This window comes from Pogoniulus pusillus, chromosome 21 (genome assembly GCF_015220805.1).
Source record: "Pogoniulus pusillus isolate bPogPus1 chromosome 21, bPogPus1.pri, whole genome shotgun sequence".
Taxonomy (NCBI): Eukaryota; Metazoa; Chordata; class Aves; order Piciformes; family Lybiidae; genus Pogoniulus; species Pogoniulus pusillus.
Window position 1 is genome coordinate 21,949,404 of NC_087284.1, and position 15,081 is coordinate 21,964,484.

A 15,081-nucleotide genomic window follows, 5' to 3' on the forward strand; every position below is an offset into this window, starting at 1 on the left:
TAAGGTCTGCCCTGAGCCTCCTCTTCTCCAGGCTAACCAATCCCAGCTCCCTCAGCCTCTCCTCGTAGGGCTGTGCTCAAGGCCTCTCCCCAGCCTCGTTGCCCTTCTCTGGACACGCTCAAGCATCTCAATGTCCCTCCTAAACTGGGGGGCCCAGAACTGAACACAGTACTCGAGGTGTGGTCTAACCAGTGCAGAGTACAGGGGCAGAATGACCTCCCTGCTCCTGCTGGCCACACCATTCCTGATGCAGGCCAGGATGCCACTGGCTCTCTTGGCCACCTGGGCACACTGCTGGCTCATGTTCAGGCGGGTATCAATCAGCACCCTCAGATCCCTCTCTGTCTGGCTGCTCTCAGCCACTCCAACCCCAGCCTGTATCTCTGCATGGGGTTGTTGTGGCCAAAGTGCAGCACCCTGCACTTGGAGCTATTGAACCCCATCCCCTTGGACTCTGCCCATCTGTCCAGGCGGTCAAGGTCCTGCTGCAGAGCCCTTCTGCCCTCCAACCCAGCCACATCTACCCCCAGCTTAGTGTTATCTGCAAACATATGCTCTGACATATAAGGTCACATAAACTTGATTTCTTCTTGTTATTGGCATGAGTGTAAAAAGCTGAAGTCAGAGCACTGCTATAAAGTGAGCAAATATGGCTAAAACCAACAAACAAACCAGATCAAAAGCAAACAAAGGAGCAAAGAAACCAACCCAGCCTTTGAAGGAGAAACCTGCACTTTGCTTTCTTTAGGGAGGAGTGGTAGCAGTGAAATGGTACCACAAAATCCTGAGATATGCACTGTCCTGGGGCTTTTATCTGCAGCATAACTTAGGAGGAATTCAAACAGATCTTTCTGCAGTTAAAGGCTTTGCTAAGCAAATGTCCCCAGTCTGAGTTGAGGAGTTCTGCCACTTTGATGCCATCAAACACCTACTTGCAGTGCTGTTTTTCCAGTGTCTTCCATGTGCTGTAAATCACAGGACCCCAGGATGGCAGGGGTGGGAAGAGACCCAAAGAGATCATCAAGTCCAACCCTGCCTGCCAGAGCAGGAGCATACAATCTAGCTCAGGTCACAGAGTTCCACCTCAACACAAGGGGGAACTTTTTTACTCTAAGTGTCCCAGAGCCCTGGCACAGACTGCCCAGAGAGGCTGTGGAGTCTCCTTCTCTGGAGCCTTTCCAGGCCTGTCTGGCTAGGGCTGGGTGCTAGGTTGGACTGGATGATCTTGGAGGTCTCTTCCAACCTGGTTGATTCTATGATACTATGATGTGTTCCTCTGTGATCTGTGTTAAATAGTAGTGTCCTGCTCTGGCAGGGAGGTTGGACTCGATGATCTCTTTGGGTCCCTTCCAACCCCTAACATCCTGTGATGCTGTGATCCAGACAAGCCTTCAAAGCCTCCTTGAAGGAGACTTTTTTACTGCCAAGGAAATTGCACAACAATGTAGGTGAGGTTGTGGTAAAGCTCCAGGTATGCTGTAACAAAGGCAAAGAGTAAGTCAAGGCACTATTTCATGACTGGCTTCATTTCCCATAGATCCACGCTCCCCAGCTCACTAATTTTAGGCAGAGTAGACAGGCAACTGGGCTGATACATTCCCAGCACCCAGCTGAATAATCTCCTTCTGGAACAAGGGCAGTGATCCAGGCTGTCTGCAGCTGCCTGAAGGGAGGCTGTAGCCAGGTGGGGTTGGGCTCAGCTGCCAGGCAGCCAGCAACAGAACAAGGGGACACAGCCTCAAGTTGTGCCAGGGCAGGTCTAGGCTGGATGTTAGGAGGAAGCTGTTGGCAGAGAGAGTGATTGGCATTGGAATGGGCTGCCCAGGGAGGTGGTGGAGTTGCTGTCCCTGGAGGTGTTCAAGCAAAGCCTGGATGAGGCACTTAGTGCCATGGTCTGGTTGACTGGACAGGGCTGGGTGCTAGGTTGGACTGGAGGATCTTGGAGCTCTCTTCCAACCTGCTTGATTCTATGATTCTAAGACAGGATGAGGCACTTAGTGCCATGGTCTGGTTGATTGGACAGGGCTGAGTGCTAGGTTGGACTGGAGGAGCTGGGAGGTCTCTCCCAACCTGGTTGATTCTGTGGTTCTATGATTGTGTCGTAGCTCTTGGACCTGAACTAAGTGTGTTAATTTCAGGACTGTTTTTCATAGTTCTCAGTGCTTGAGTTTGCCTTTCAGATATTTCCTGTGCTTGCCTCTCTGCTGATTGCTAGGGCTGGGATGAAAACAGTACATAAATTGATCTTTGATAGCATTACATATTGTGAAAACAAGCTGATGAAAAGCAAATGCTCTTGTGCTGTGTTCCTTCATTTTTCATTCCCTTTTTTTTCACAGAGGCTTCAGTACAGCTGAATTTGACATTTGGAAAGGGCACAAGATGCTTCTAATCAACTTTACCTCCTCACTGCTAAAGTTCCAGGGAAAATTAATATTTATTAGATGTGTCACAAATTGTTGTTTACTTTGTGAGAGCCTCTTGTGCCTCAAGGCACCACACATGTCTGAGTGGAGGCCACTGCAGTGTGTTCTCAGAAGCAGGTTAAATGAGTCAGGGGTTTTTATTGGTTTTCCACCACTACATGAGTGTTAATTCAGAGAACCATAGAATCAGCCAGGTTGGAAGAGAGCTCCAAGCTCACCCAGCCCAACCTAGCACCCAGCCCTGCCCAACCAACCAGACCATGGCACTGAGTGCCTCATCCAGGCTTTGCTTCAACACCTCCAGCCACGGCCACTCCACCACCTCCTTGGGCAGCCCATTCCAGTGCCAATCACTCTCTCTGCCAGCAACTTCCTCCTAACATCCAGCCTGTGCTGTGTCCAGTTCTGGGGCCCTCAATTCAAGAGAGATGTTGAGGTGCTGGAAGGTGTTGAGAGAAGGGCAGCAAGGCTGGGGAGGGGCCTGGAGCACAGCCCTGTGAGGAGAGGCTGAGGGAGCTGGGGGGGTGCAGCCTGCAGCAGAGGAGGCTCAGGGCAGAGCTGATTGCTGCCTGCAGCTGCCTGCAGGGAGGCTGTAGCCAGGTGGGGTTGGGCTCTGCTGTCAGGCAACCAACAACAGAAGAAGGGGACACAATCTCAGGCTGTGCCAGGGCAGGTCTAGGCTGGATGTTGTTAGGAAGTTGTTGTCAGAGAGAGTGATTGGCATTGGAATGGGCTGCCCAGGGAGGTGGTGGAGTGGCTGTGGCTGGAGGTGTTGCAGCCAAGCCTGGCTGGGGCACTTAGTGCCATGGTCTGGTTGGTTGGGCAGGGCTGGGTGCTAGGTTGGACTGGAGGAGCTTGGAGGACTGGACTGGAGGAGCCTGGAGCTCTCTCCCCACCTGCCTGATTCTACAGTTCTATGCTAACACTTCTGTAGACTGTTTCAAGATTAAAGTTGCTGTCAGCCTTGAGCCTGTTTGATGCTGCCCTTGTTTACAGTAATTAACTATGGTAAAGCTGCTTTTGTTTCCTCTCTTTTTCTTAACTCTCTGCTCTCAGCAATGCAGCAAGAAGGCTTCAGCTTTATTGTTGTGGATCCTGAAGTCATCTGGGATAATTGCAAACCGTCCTTGGCCACGGATCACTCTCACATTGACCACCACTGCTATAATACTAACCATGGCTGTATTCAACATGGTAAGGGGGAGAAGGGTGTTTTCATTTGTTTCCTTGTTGTTTTAAGGTTTTGGTGCTGTTGTTCAGTGTTTGTTTAGATGTTGAATTCATGGCCCATGGCTTTGCTAGGATCCCAGATGAAAGTAATTGCCAGACTCAAAAGAAAGCAGAGCAACGGAGAACACATTCTGTAGTGGGGAGCTTTGTGAACAGGATGCTCAGCAAGAGCATCCCAGCTAAGTTTAGTTAAGACAAATGTAATTTATAAGCAATAGGAGACACTTAGGTCCCAGATTTAAATTAGTCAAAGCCCTTGCTCATTGGTGAATTGCTTCAAAAAGCAGCGTGCTGCTCAAAGAATGAAGCATCTCCCTCTCTGGAGCCTTTCCAGGCCTGTCTGGGTGTGTTGCTCTGTGATCTGTGTTAGATAGGATTGTCCTGCTCTGGCAGGGAGGTTGGACTGGATGATCTCCTTGGGTCCCTTCCAACCCCTGACAACCTGTGAGCCTGTGATCTCCTCACAGAGGTCTCTTCCAACCTGGTTGAGTCTATGGTTCTGTGATTCTACGTGTGGAAGACTGTGCAAAACTCAGCTTCATGCAGATTTGTGCTGCTCCCCTGCTGACTGCAAAATTATAATCACATAGAGATGATTGAATCTGTTCAGGGGATCTATTAAGGGAATAAAAAAGAGTTACATTTAAACTGAACTGCAGATTTGTTAGAGCTTATCTCTACTTTGGGTTTTTCAATCTGTGGTTTTCTTTTCCAACAGGGAAAAAAATATCCATGTAATCCTATCAATCTTGGCCTCATTGCTGTCTGCAGCTACCTGAAGGGAGGCTGTAGCCAGGTGGGGTTGGGCTCTGCTGTCAGGCAACCAGCAACAGAAGAAGGGGACAGAGGCTGAAGGTGTGCCAGGGCAGGTCTAGGCTGGATGTGAGGAGGAAGTTGTTGTCAGAGAGAGTGATTGGCATTGGAATGGGCTGCCCAGGGAGGTGGTGGAGTCACCGTGGCTGGAGGTGTTGGAGCTAAGCCTGGATGAGGCACTCAGTGCCATGGTCTGGTTGCTTGGCCAGGGCTGGGTGCTAGGTTGGACTAGATGAGCTTAGAGGTCCCCTCCAACCTGGCTGATTCTATGATCCTATGATTTCTGCCTGTGGCTGTACGTATTGTAAATGCCTGCTTGCATATTGTGCCAAGCTGTAAATATAAAGCTTCATTCCTTAATTTCCAGCTGGCTGAGTATAGTCTGGGTGCTTTCATAAGAGTTGGGGGGGAGGTCACACCCAAACCATCACACTATGGAAACAAGAGTTGTTGACTCTTCATCCTTTCTTGTCATCAGCAGAAAACAGTGTGCCTGTATGAAGCATAACCTTCAGCCAAGTGAAGGTTCTCTGGCATCATGTGGGGCAAAAATAAAGATAGAACGGCTTAGAAAATGTATCATAGAATCACAGAATCAACCAGGTTGGAGGAGACCTCCAAGCTCACCCAGCCCAACCTAGCACCCAGCCCTGGCCAGTCAACCAGACCATGGCACTAAGTGCCTCATCCAGGCTTTGCTTGAACACTTCCAGGGACAGCAACTCCACCACCTCCCTGGGCAGCCCATTCCAGTGCCAATCACTCTCTCTGCCTACAACTTCCTCCTAACATCCAGCCTAGACCTCCCTGGGCACAGCTTGAGACTGTGTCCCCTTGTTCTGTTGCTAGTTGCCTGGCAGCAGAGCCCAACCCCAACTGACTACAGCCTCCCTGCAGGTAGCTGTAGACAGCAATGAGGTCACCCTTGAGGTGAGGTCTGACTCCTGTAGGTCAGATGAGACTTCTCTTATTTTGAACTCTGTAGGTGTATCTAAAGAAACAACCTCCTTGGACTTCAAAGTGTACTTGGAGTTCATGCAGCCATGCTGTTATAAAGTGCAGAAGTTATGGCCAGCCTTCAGCTAGTAACAGACACTGTAGCCAAGAAGCAGTTGTTCAGTTCCTAGTTTTTGGAAAGAGTGTTTATTTTACTGGTTCAAGTCCATTTTTAATGTGGGCTGAATGTTACAGCAGGACTTAATAGGCTGTGCTTTAATGTCTTGGTGCCTTATCAGCACTATTACAGGTAATCATGGTCCATGGTATTCATGAGATGATCATTTTTAAGCACAATTCCCACCTTGAAACTAAACCTTCATAGCAAAAAAAAAAGACTTTTAACTGTGATTGTGAAATTTGCATTTCCTTAATAGCAAACTGTGGGAGAGACTCTGAAGGATCATTATTATATCTCCCAGCAACATGGATTTAATGGCAGAGTCCATTAACTGCATTTTATTTCCATGAACTCTTTCAGGCAAAATGCAGCCATTAAGGTCTAATGGGGATGAAAAGTGACTAACCAGCCCACACCTAATAAATCATAATGAAGACCAAAATGTCAAATAAATCACAGTCTTTATGGTCAAAGGATGTTAGAAAAGAGTGAGGAGGCAACTTTATTTCAAATGAGCTGTTTCAGCAGATGTCTGAGTCTAGTCTTCACTTCTGAGAGCTGTGTAGTAATGACTGGGAAGACAAAAATCAGCTGTGTGAGTAAGGGACAAGTATCTCTTAGCTGTATGGAGAGGGTGGTTAGATGCTGCTTCTGCTGAGCATTGGATCTGGTGCTGTGTTTAGAGGAGGGCAACCATGCTCTAGATGACTGGATAGGGCTGGGTGATAGCTTGCTCTGGATGACCTTGGAGGTCTCTCCCATCCTGCTTGATTCTATGATCAAAGGCAGGGGAGACTCTTTTTGCAATATGGACCTGCATTAAACAGAACATGGGAAAGTACATTCCAGAGAGCAATCCACAGTGGGAGAGAGAGGGTAAGAGAGCATGATCAGTGCTGAGCCAGTCCTCTTCAACATAGTTATCAATGTTCTGGAACAGGGGATTGAGTCCAGCATCAGTACATTTGCAGCTGACACCAAGCTAGCAGCAGCTGTGGATCTGCTGGAAGGTAGCAGAGCCCTGCAGAGGTATCTTCACAGGCTGCATGGGTGGGCAGAGGCCAGTGAGATGAGACTGAACGAGGCCAAGTGCAGGGTTCTACACTTTGGCCACAACAACCACAAGAAGTGCTACAGGCTGGGGCCAGAGTGGCTGAGAGCAGGCAGGCAGAGAGGGCCCTGGGGGTGCTGGGAAAGAGGAGCTGCAGAGGAGGCAGCAGTGCCCAGGTGGGCAGCAGAGCCAATGGCATCCTGGGCTGGCTCAGGAGCAGTGTGGGCAGCAGGACAAGGGAGGTTCTTGTGCCCCTGTGCTCAGCATTGCTCAGGCCACCCCTGGAGTGCTGTGTCCAGCTCTGGGCTCCTCCATTGCAGAGAGATGTTGAGGTGCTGGAAGGTGTTGAGAGCAGGGCAGCAAGGCTGGGGAGGGGCCTGGAGCAGAGCCCTGTGAGGAGAGGCTGAGGGAGCTGGGGGGGTGCAGCCTGCAGCAGAGGAGGCTCAGGGCAGAGCTCATTGCTGCCTGCAGCTGCCTGCAGGGAGGCTGTAGCCAGGTGGGGTTGGGCTCTGCTGCCAGGCACCCAGCAACAGAACAGTCTCAAGTTGTTCTGGATGAGGTCTAGGCTGGATGTTGTTAGGAAGTTGTTGTCAGAGAGAGTGATTGGCATTGGAATGGGCTGCCCAGGGAGGTGGTGGAGTCTGTTGCTGGAGGTGTTGAAGCCAAGCCTGGATGAGGTACTTAGTGCCATGGTCTGGTTGGCTGGGCAGCACTGGATGCTAGGTTGGACTGGATGAGCTTGGAGGTCTCTTCCAACTGCTTGATTCTATGATTCTGTTTGATTCTATTTTATGCCCATTAACGTGGAAATCAGCAAGCCCATTTGCCTAATAAGATAAGATTGAACCCATTCCACTTGACCACAATTTACAGGCTATGAGACTGTGTTCTTTGTGAAGTCTTAGTTCTGGTGCCTTTTGGACTGTACCAAAGGGTTGAAAGTATCTCAGTGAGAAAGCTTGCTTTGTTTTCAGTAGGATCTAAGCTAGTGTCTTATGTAGTCTTGTGGAGATGCCTGGTCAGAGAACAGGAGTGATGCACAAAGTTGCTAGTTCCACGTTGTGGGGAGAGAGTATGTCCCCATATGGTTCTTACTGAAAGAAATAGCAACAAATGCTTTCCTCACGGGATGCAAAAGCCTCACAACCTAAGATTACAGATGACACAAACACAAGAGGAAGCTGCTAGAAGAAGTGAAGTTAAAATGAGGGTTTAATGGCATCCTGCTAAGATGTTCCCTGGCAAATGATGGTACTCATAAGAGCCACTGCTTTCCTTTGAGTCAGTTGAGTAGGTGTGGCTGCTTAGGAGGACTCAGCTATCTCTGACATAAAAATACTATGTGGAGGAACAATGCCTAGCTCCAGAGCATGGTAAATGTGTATAGCCTGTGAGAGACAAGAAAGACAAGTGCAAACACATCAGTCAGAAATCAGTCCTGCTTGACTCATGGGAGATGACAACATTGCCATACCCTTTTTATTTCCCCCCCTTCTCCTTTCTGTGTTTTGTATGCCACATTTTATAGAATCAGAGATTCACTCAGGGCTGGAAGGAACCACAAAGAGCAGCCAGTTCCAACCCCCTGCCATGGGCACGGACACCCTACCCTAGAACAGGCTGGCCAGAGCCCCATCCAGCCTGGCCTTAAACACCTTCAGGCATGGGGCCTCAAGGAGCTCCTTTCTGCTTATCACAGACCTCCAAGCTCAGCCAGACCAACCTAGCACCCAGCCCTGCCCAACCAACCAGACCATGGCACTAAGTGCCCCAGCCAGGCTTGGCTTCAACACCTCCAGGCACAGCCACTCCACCACCTCCCTGGGCAGCCCATTCCAATGCCAATCACTCTGTCTGCCAACAACTTCCTCCTAACATCCAGTTGTTACAAGGAGAATTAAATCTCTAAATCAGCTTCAGACTTCTCATCCTTCCTTAAATTCTCCCTGTATTTAAATAGGAGATTTCAGTTGAGGTAACCCCAGACATCATTCACCTTGAGTTTATTCCATCATTGCCTCTCCTGTGTGTGAACTTCTGATATATTCAAATGGAAGTGTCAGGTGAAGGTCAGCAAAGATGTTTGGAACAAGTAATCAGGTGATGCCATTTTCCCTTTTGCAGAGAAATACCAAACCTCGCTGATTCCTGGCAAGGCTTTCTCCACTCCTCCACTCCTCTCCTCTGTTTTGACCTTAAACCAGCTGACAAGATAATGGATTCTGTGTTGTTTTTCTGCAGTTTTTCCTGGATAACACTGTGAAAGCTTTTCCCTCTGTGCTTAATTCATCAAATGCAAGTTTTCCTAATGCAAGCAATCAGACCCAGTGGTGTATACAGAGCAACTGCTTTTTCCTCCCGGTAAGTTCACTTGTGCACTTCTTTCTCTCTTTGTAACAATTGGACTGAGCTGACTGTGCTGGATCTGCTGGGAATTAAACACCCACCACTTCTGAAGCTTAGCAAAAGCTTCATTCTCTCTCAGTCACCTGCAACTCTGTTAGAAGGAAGTGAGAAGCTAAAAGAGGTTAGTGCTTCTGAAAATAGAGGTGTTCATGAGTGACAGATTAAAAGGCAGGAAACAGTCTAATGAGCAAGAAGCACAGGGCTGGTGTGCCAACAAATGGCTGGCAGGAGGTACCAGCAGATCACAACTACAAAGAAGCATGTGCACATCACTTCTATCTCACACTGAAGTCAGAGTGTGACCACCTGTGGAATGCACCCATCTCAGAACCATAGAATCGGACAGGTTGGCAGAGAGCTCCAAGCTCATCCAGTCCAACCTAGCACCCAGCCCTGCCCAACCAACCAGACCATGGCACTAAGTGCCCCAGCCAGGCACAGCTTCAACACCTCCAGGCACAGCAACTCCACCAGCTCCCAGGGCAGCCCATTCCAATGCCAATCACTCTCTCTGCCAACCACTTCCTCCTAATACCAAGGCCATACCTACCCTGGCACAACTTGAGGCTGTGTCCCCTTGTTCTGCTGCTGCTTGCCCGGGAGAAGAGACCAACCCCACCTGGCTACAGCCTCCCTTCAGGTACTTGTAGAGAGCAATGAGCTCTGCCTTGAGCCTCCTCTGCAGGCTGCAGACCCCCATCTCCCTCAGCCTCTCCTCACAGAGCTGTGCTCCAAGCCCCTCACCAGCTTCGTCACCCTTCTCTAGACACGTTCCAGTATCTCAGCATCCTTCTTGAGTCAAGGAGCCCAGAACTGGACACAGCACTCAAGGTGTGGCCTAATTTTGGCAATTCTGAACAGCAGCTACTTCTGTTTCTTGTTTCAAACCGACCTGCAGGCACATTGCAGGAACAGCAAAGATGTCAGATCAATTATCTGATGGGTGTTTTGGTGTAACAGAAGTAGACATCATCACTGTTTCCCTTTCACAGCCTGTAATCTAGTTCTTCTCACCAAAACATTCTAGCTAGCTTCAGACTAGCACAGTCTGCCAGCAGTAGACTTCCACACCAGCAGTGGTATCCCACATACAGGCACTCCTTGCTCCTGCAGGTAAGTAATCAAAAGTCACAAAGAGACTGGGAATTTGGAAGCATGAATTAGGGGCACAGTCTGGATTCTGCTGAGTGTTGGATGCCATTTGAAGCCTAGTAAGGAAAACAATCTGGTTTAGTAAATGGCAGGAGGAAGTTGTTGGCAGAGAGAGTGATTGGCATTGGAATGGGCTGCCCAGGGAGGTGGTGGAGGCACCATCCCTGGAGGTGTTCAAGCAAAGTCTGGCTGAGGCACTTAGTGCCATGGTCTGGTTGACTGGATAGGGCTGGGTGCTAGGTTGGTCTGGCTGATCTTGGAGGTCTCTTCCAACCTGGTTGATTCTGTGTTTCTGTGATAGCAGCATGGTTGGTGTTGGCTGTCTGTTAATCACCTGGGTGGTTCTTCACATGTTGTGACAGATGACATGCTGAAGTGGTCAGGGAGCAGTTAGGTTTTCAACTGGCTGGGGCATTTTCTTTGCTATGACTTCCTGCTCCAGAGCCAACTGCTAAATCTTTTCCATTTGATTTTTGTCTGTGCCAGTATTTTATCTACAGCTGCATTTTGGGACTCATTTCCTGTTCTGTTTTCCTGAGGATAAATTATGAGTTGAAAATGGTGATAATGTTGGTTGCACTGGTGGGTTACAACGTTATCCTTCTGCACACTCATGGGCCCCTACTGGATGACTACAGCAAGTTTATGTATGCAACAGAATCTCTTAGAAGGTAAGTAGATAATTCCAGCCCTTCTGAAATGAACACATATCAAATACTACCTGTCACAGTTCTTGTATCATGGACCAGACTTTAATATTTTCAATGTGTTTGCCTATTCTCTAATCCATAAGTCACAATTGAAAATCATTCTCAAGCTGCTGTTAAGATATGATTTAATGTCACACCTAAAACATTAGAGTGAAATAAACAGGTCTGGTGTTTTGGTCACATACCAGGAGTATGGCTTAGTTTGCATCTTTGTAAGAGGCATTAGGAAGAAGTCATCCTTAAGGTTGTTAATGCCTAAGACTGAGCTTACAACTACCTGAAGGGAGGTTGTAGCCAGGTGGGGTTGGTCTCTTCTGCCAGGCAACCAGCAACAGAACAAGGGGACACAGCCTCAAGTTGTGCCAGGGGAGGTATAGGCTGTTAGGAGGGAGTTGTTCACAGAGTGATTTGCCATTGGAATGGGCTGCCCAGGGAGGTGGTGGAGTCACCATCCCTGGAGGTGTTCAAGCAATGCCTGGATGAGGCACTTAGTGCCATGGTCGGGTTGACTGGACAGGGCTGGGTGCTAGGTTGGACTGGATGAGCTTGGAGGTCTCTTCCAACCTGCTTGATTCTATGATTCTATGATTACAGCTGGTAGAACATCTTTGCTGCAAGGCAAAGAAAATCAGCTTCCTCTAAGGCTACTACATTGTCAGAGAACTTCATAAATGCAGTCTTTGCTACTGAAACAATGAGTAGACAGTTTGGTTGGCTTTTTGCTATGCCTGCAAATTTGTATGTTCTATTTTCAATGAGACTGATGAAGTCTTTGCTATAGGAGATCACAGGCTCACAGGATGTTAGGGGTTGGAAGGGACCCAAGGAGATCATCCAGTCCAACCTCCCTGCCAGAGCAGAACAACACAATCTAGCACAGATCACAGAGGAACACATCCAGACAGGCCTTGAAAGGCTCCAGAGGAGACTCCACAACCTCTCTGGGCAGCCTGTGCCAGGGCTCTGGGACCCTTCCAGTAAAGAAATTCCCCCTTGTGTTGAGGCAGAACCTCCTGTGCTGCAGTTACTATCCATTGCTCTTTGTCCTATCCCAGGGAGCAGTGAGCAGAGCCTGTCCCCCTGCTCCTGACCAGCCCATAGGTGTTTATGAACATGGATTAAATCCCCTCTCAGTCTTCTCTTCTCCAGACTAAGCAGCCCCAGGTCCATTGGCAGTCCCATTCCAATGCCAATCACTCTCTCTGTGAAGAACTTCCTCCTGACATCCAGCCTGTGCTTCCCCCATGCTCTCCTCTTTTCAGTACTGGGCTTCAAAGTGTGGGCACAAAAAAAAAAGGTAGAGGTGATTAAAGCTTCATTGCAGAAATAATATTTCATACAATCAGGCAGGGTTGGAAGGGACCACAAGGAGCAGCCAGTCCCAACCCCCCTGCCATGCCCAGGGACACCCTACCCTAGGCCAGGTTGGCCTAGGCAGTGTTAGGTTTACAGTTGGTCTCAATGATCTTAAAGATCTGGAGCCTTTCAAGGCCTGTCTGGATGTGTTCCTCTGTGATCTGTGTTAGTTTTGTCCTGCTCTGGCAGGGAGGTTGGACTCAATGATCTCCTTGGGTCCCTTCCAAGCCCTATCATCCTATGATCCTGTGATCTTCCAGCCTAAACGCTGCAGTGATTCTGTAAATGGTCCTGGTGTACATACCAGAAAGGAGTGCAGATCATGGTCTTAACCTTGTGCAGAAGTAACATTGCTTTAGCTGTTGAGCAGGCTGCATTGCTTGTGTTTTTATCTTATAGGCCAGGAATACTGAAGGACCTGAAGACAATGGGCTCCATCTCTTTGTTCATCTTCTTCATCACCTTACTGGTTTTGGGCAGACAGGTAAGAGGCACACTTCTCTCCATCCCCAGCAGTGCCTGCAATGGCAGATTCCCAGGCAGCCTGCTACCTTGTCAAGCATTGGTTTAGATTTTCCTGACAAACACCTTTCAGAGAGCTGTGAGAAGCATCTAAAAAAGCTGTTTTACCCTCTCTTTATGTGTGCTTCAAACTCACCAATCACTGTCACTGACACTGTAGTCATTATGCTGATGGTGTTCTGTGACTTGTTGTCATGCTGACCAGTATTGTCTCATAGCTTCCCAGTGTGCTCCCATCTGTCTGCATCCATCTGCTGTCTCTCCAGTTGCTTAATTACAAGCTATTTTCTTCACAGCTATTACAGTTTGATGCAGACACACAAACACCACAGCATGCACACAGATGCACACCACATGCTGGGGCCACAGGCACACTAAAGCTGTGAGACTGAACAAGGCCAAGGGCAAGGTTCTGCACTTTGGCCACAACAAGCCCAAGCAGCACTACAGGCTGGGGACAGAGTGGCTGAGAGCAGCCAGGCAGAAAGGGAGCTGGGGGTGCTTGTAGAGAGTAGGCTGAAGATGAGCCAGCAGTGTGCCCAGGTAGCCAAGAGAGCCAATGGCATCCTGGCCTGGATCAGGGACAGTGTGGCCAGTAGGACAAGGGAGCTTCTTCTGCCTCTGTACTCAGCACTGCTCAGGCCACACCTTGAGTGCTGTGTCCAGTTCTGGGCTCCTCCATTGCAGAGAGATGTTGAGGTGCTGGAAGGTGTTTGGAGAAGGGCAGCAAGGCTGGGGAGGGGCCTGGAGCACAGCCCTGTGAGGAGAGGCTGAGGGAGCTGGGGGTGTGCAGCCTGCAGCAGAGGAGGCTCAGGGCAGAGCTCATTGCTGCCTGCAGCTGCCTGAAGTGAGGTTGTAGCCAGGTGGGGTTGGGCTCTGCTTCCAGGCAGCCAGCAACAGAACAAGGGGACACAGTCTCAAGTTGTGCCAGGGCAGGTCTAGGCTGGATGTTGTTAGGAAGTTGTTGGCAGAGAGAGTGATTGGCATTGGAATGGGTTGCCCAGTGGGGTGGTGGAGTCTCTGTTGCTGGAGGTGTTCAGGCAAAGCCTGACTGGGGCACTTAGTGCCATGGTCTGGTTGATTGTCTAGGGTGGGTGCTAGGTTGGGCTGGAGGAGCTTGGAGGTCTCTCCCAACCTGCTTGATTCTATGACCTTTTTGGGGCATGCCTTGTAACTTCTGTGAAATGGAAGTCACTTATTGTCTGCTTTGGGTTTGATTTCTGTGGGGTCTGAAACTGCACTTAAGTGGCCAAATCATGGCCTCAAATCCTGACCTGGTAGAGGTAGTGCACTGTGCTGAATTGTGTCTCTTAACTGCGTGCTCCAGCAGGACAAGATGCCTATTGTTTCTTTACCTCTGTGTCCTCTTGTAACAGAATGAATATTACTGTAGGTTGGACTTCCTGTGGAAGAACAAGTTCAATAAAGAGCGGGAGGAGATTGAAACCATGGAGAACCTGAACCGCGTGCTCCTGGAGAACGTGCTGCCGGCCCACGTGGCCGAACACTTCCTGGCACGGAACCTGAAGAATGAGGTCAGCCTTCCCCGTGTGTGCTGTGCTCTGCCAGAAAGCAGCTCCACTGCTTCCAGCCATTCATGCTGATCAAACAGTAGGGATTTACAGTCCCTTGCACTGCCCATTGCCTACCTGGCGCGGATGGGGGATTCTGCCGCCTACGCCGGTTGTGGCGGAGGGGAGAAAGTAAAGGTGCTGGTTGCTTGGCAGGAGAGACCAACCCCACCTGGCTGAATTCAAGAGAGATGCTGAGGTGCTGGAAGGCGTCCAGAGTAGGGCAGCAAGGCTGGGGAGGGGCCTGGAGCACAGCCCTGTGAGGAGAGGCTGAGGGAGCTGGGGGTGTGCAGCCTGCAGCAGAGGAGGCTCAGGGCAGAGCTCATTGCTGCCTGCAGCTGCCTGCAGGGAGGCTGTAGCCAGGTGGGGTTGGGCTCTGCTGCCAGGCAGCCAGCAACAGAAGAAGGGGACAGAGGCTGAAGCTGTGCCAGGACAGGTCTAGGCTGGATGTTGTTAGGAAGTTGTTGTCAGAGAGAGTGATTGGCATTGGAATGGGCTGCCCAGGGAGGTGGTGGAGTCACCATCCCTGCAGGACTGGAGGTGTTCAAGCAAAGCCTGGATGAGGCATTTAGTGCCATGGTCTAGATGACTGGATAGGGCTGGGTGCTAGGTTGGGCTGGACGAGCTTGGAGGTCTGCTTGATTCTATGATTCTATGATCCCTCATCTGACCTTGCTTTGAACACCTCCAGGCAGGGATCATCCACAACCTCCCTGGGCAACCTGTG

General features: G+C 49.7%; 1 protein-coding gene across 1 annotated transcript in view; it reads left to right on the forward strand.

Annotated features, from left to right (window-relative positions):
* Nucleotides 1–15,081, forward strand: part of ADCY2 (adenylate cyclase 2) — a 126,701-nt gene that overhangs the window by 97,508 nt on the left and 14,112 nt on the right. The window contains exons 16-20 of the mRNA XM_064161222.1: nt 3,483–3,620; nt 8,879–8,998; nt 10,682–10,866; nt 12,661–12,745; nt 14,160–14,318. Of these exons, the coding sequence (XP_064017292.1) occupies nt 3,483–3,620; nt 8,879–8,998; nt 10,682–10,866; nt 12,661–12,745; nt 14,160–14,318 (687 nt within the window). The remainder of the gene's footprint in view (nt 1–3,482; nt 3,621–8,878; nt 8,999–10,681; nt 10,867–12,660; nt 12,746–14,159; nt 14,319–15,081) is intronic.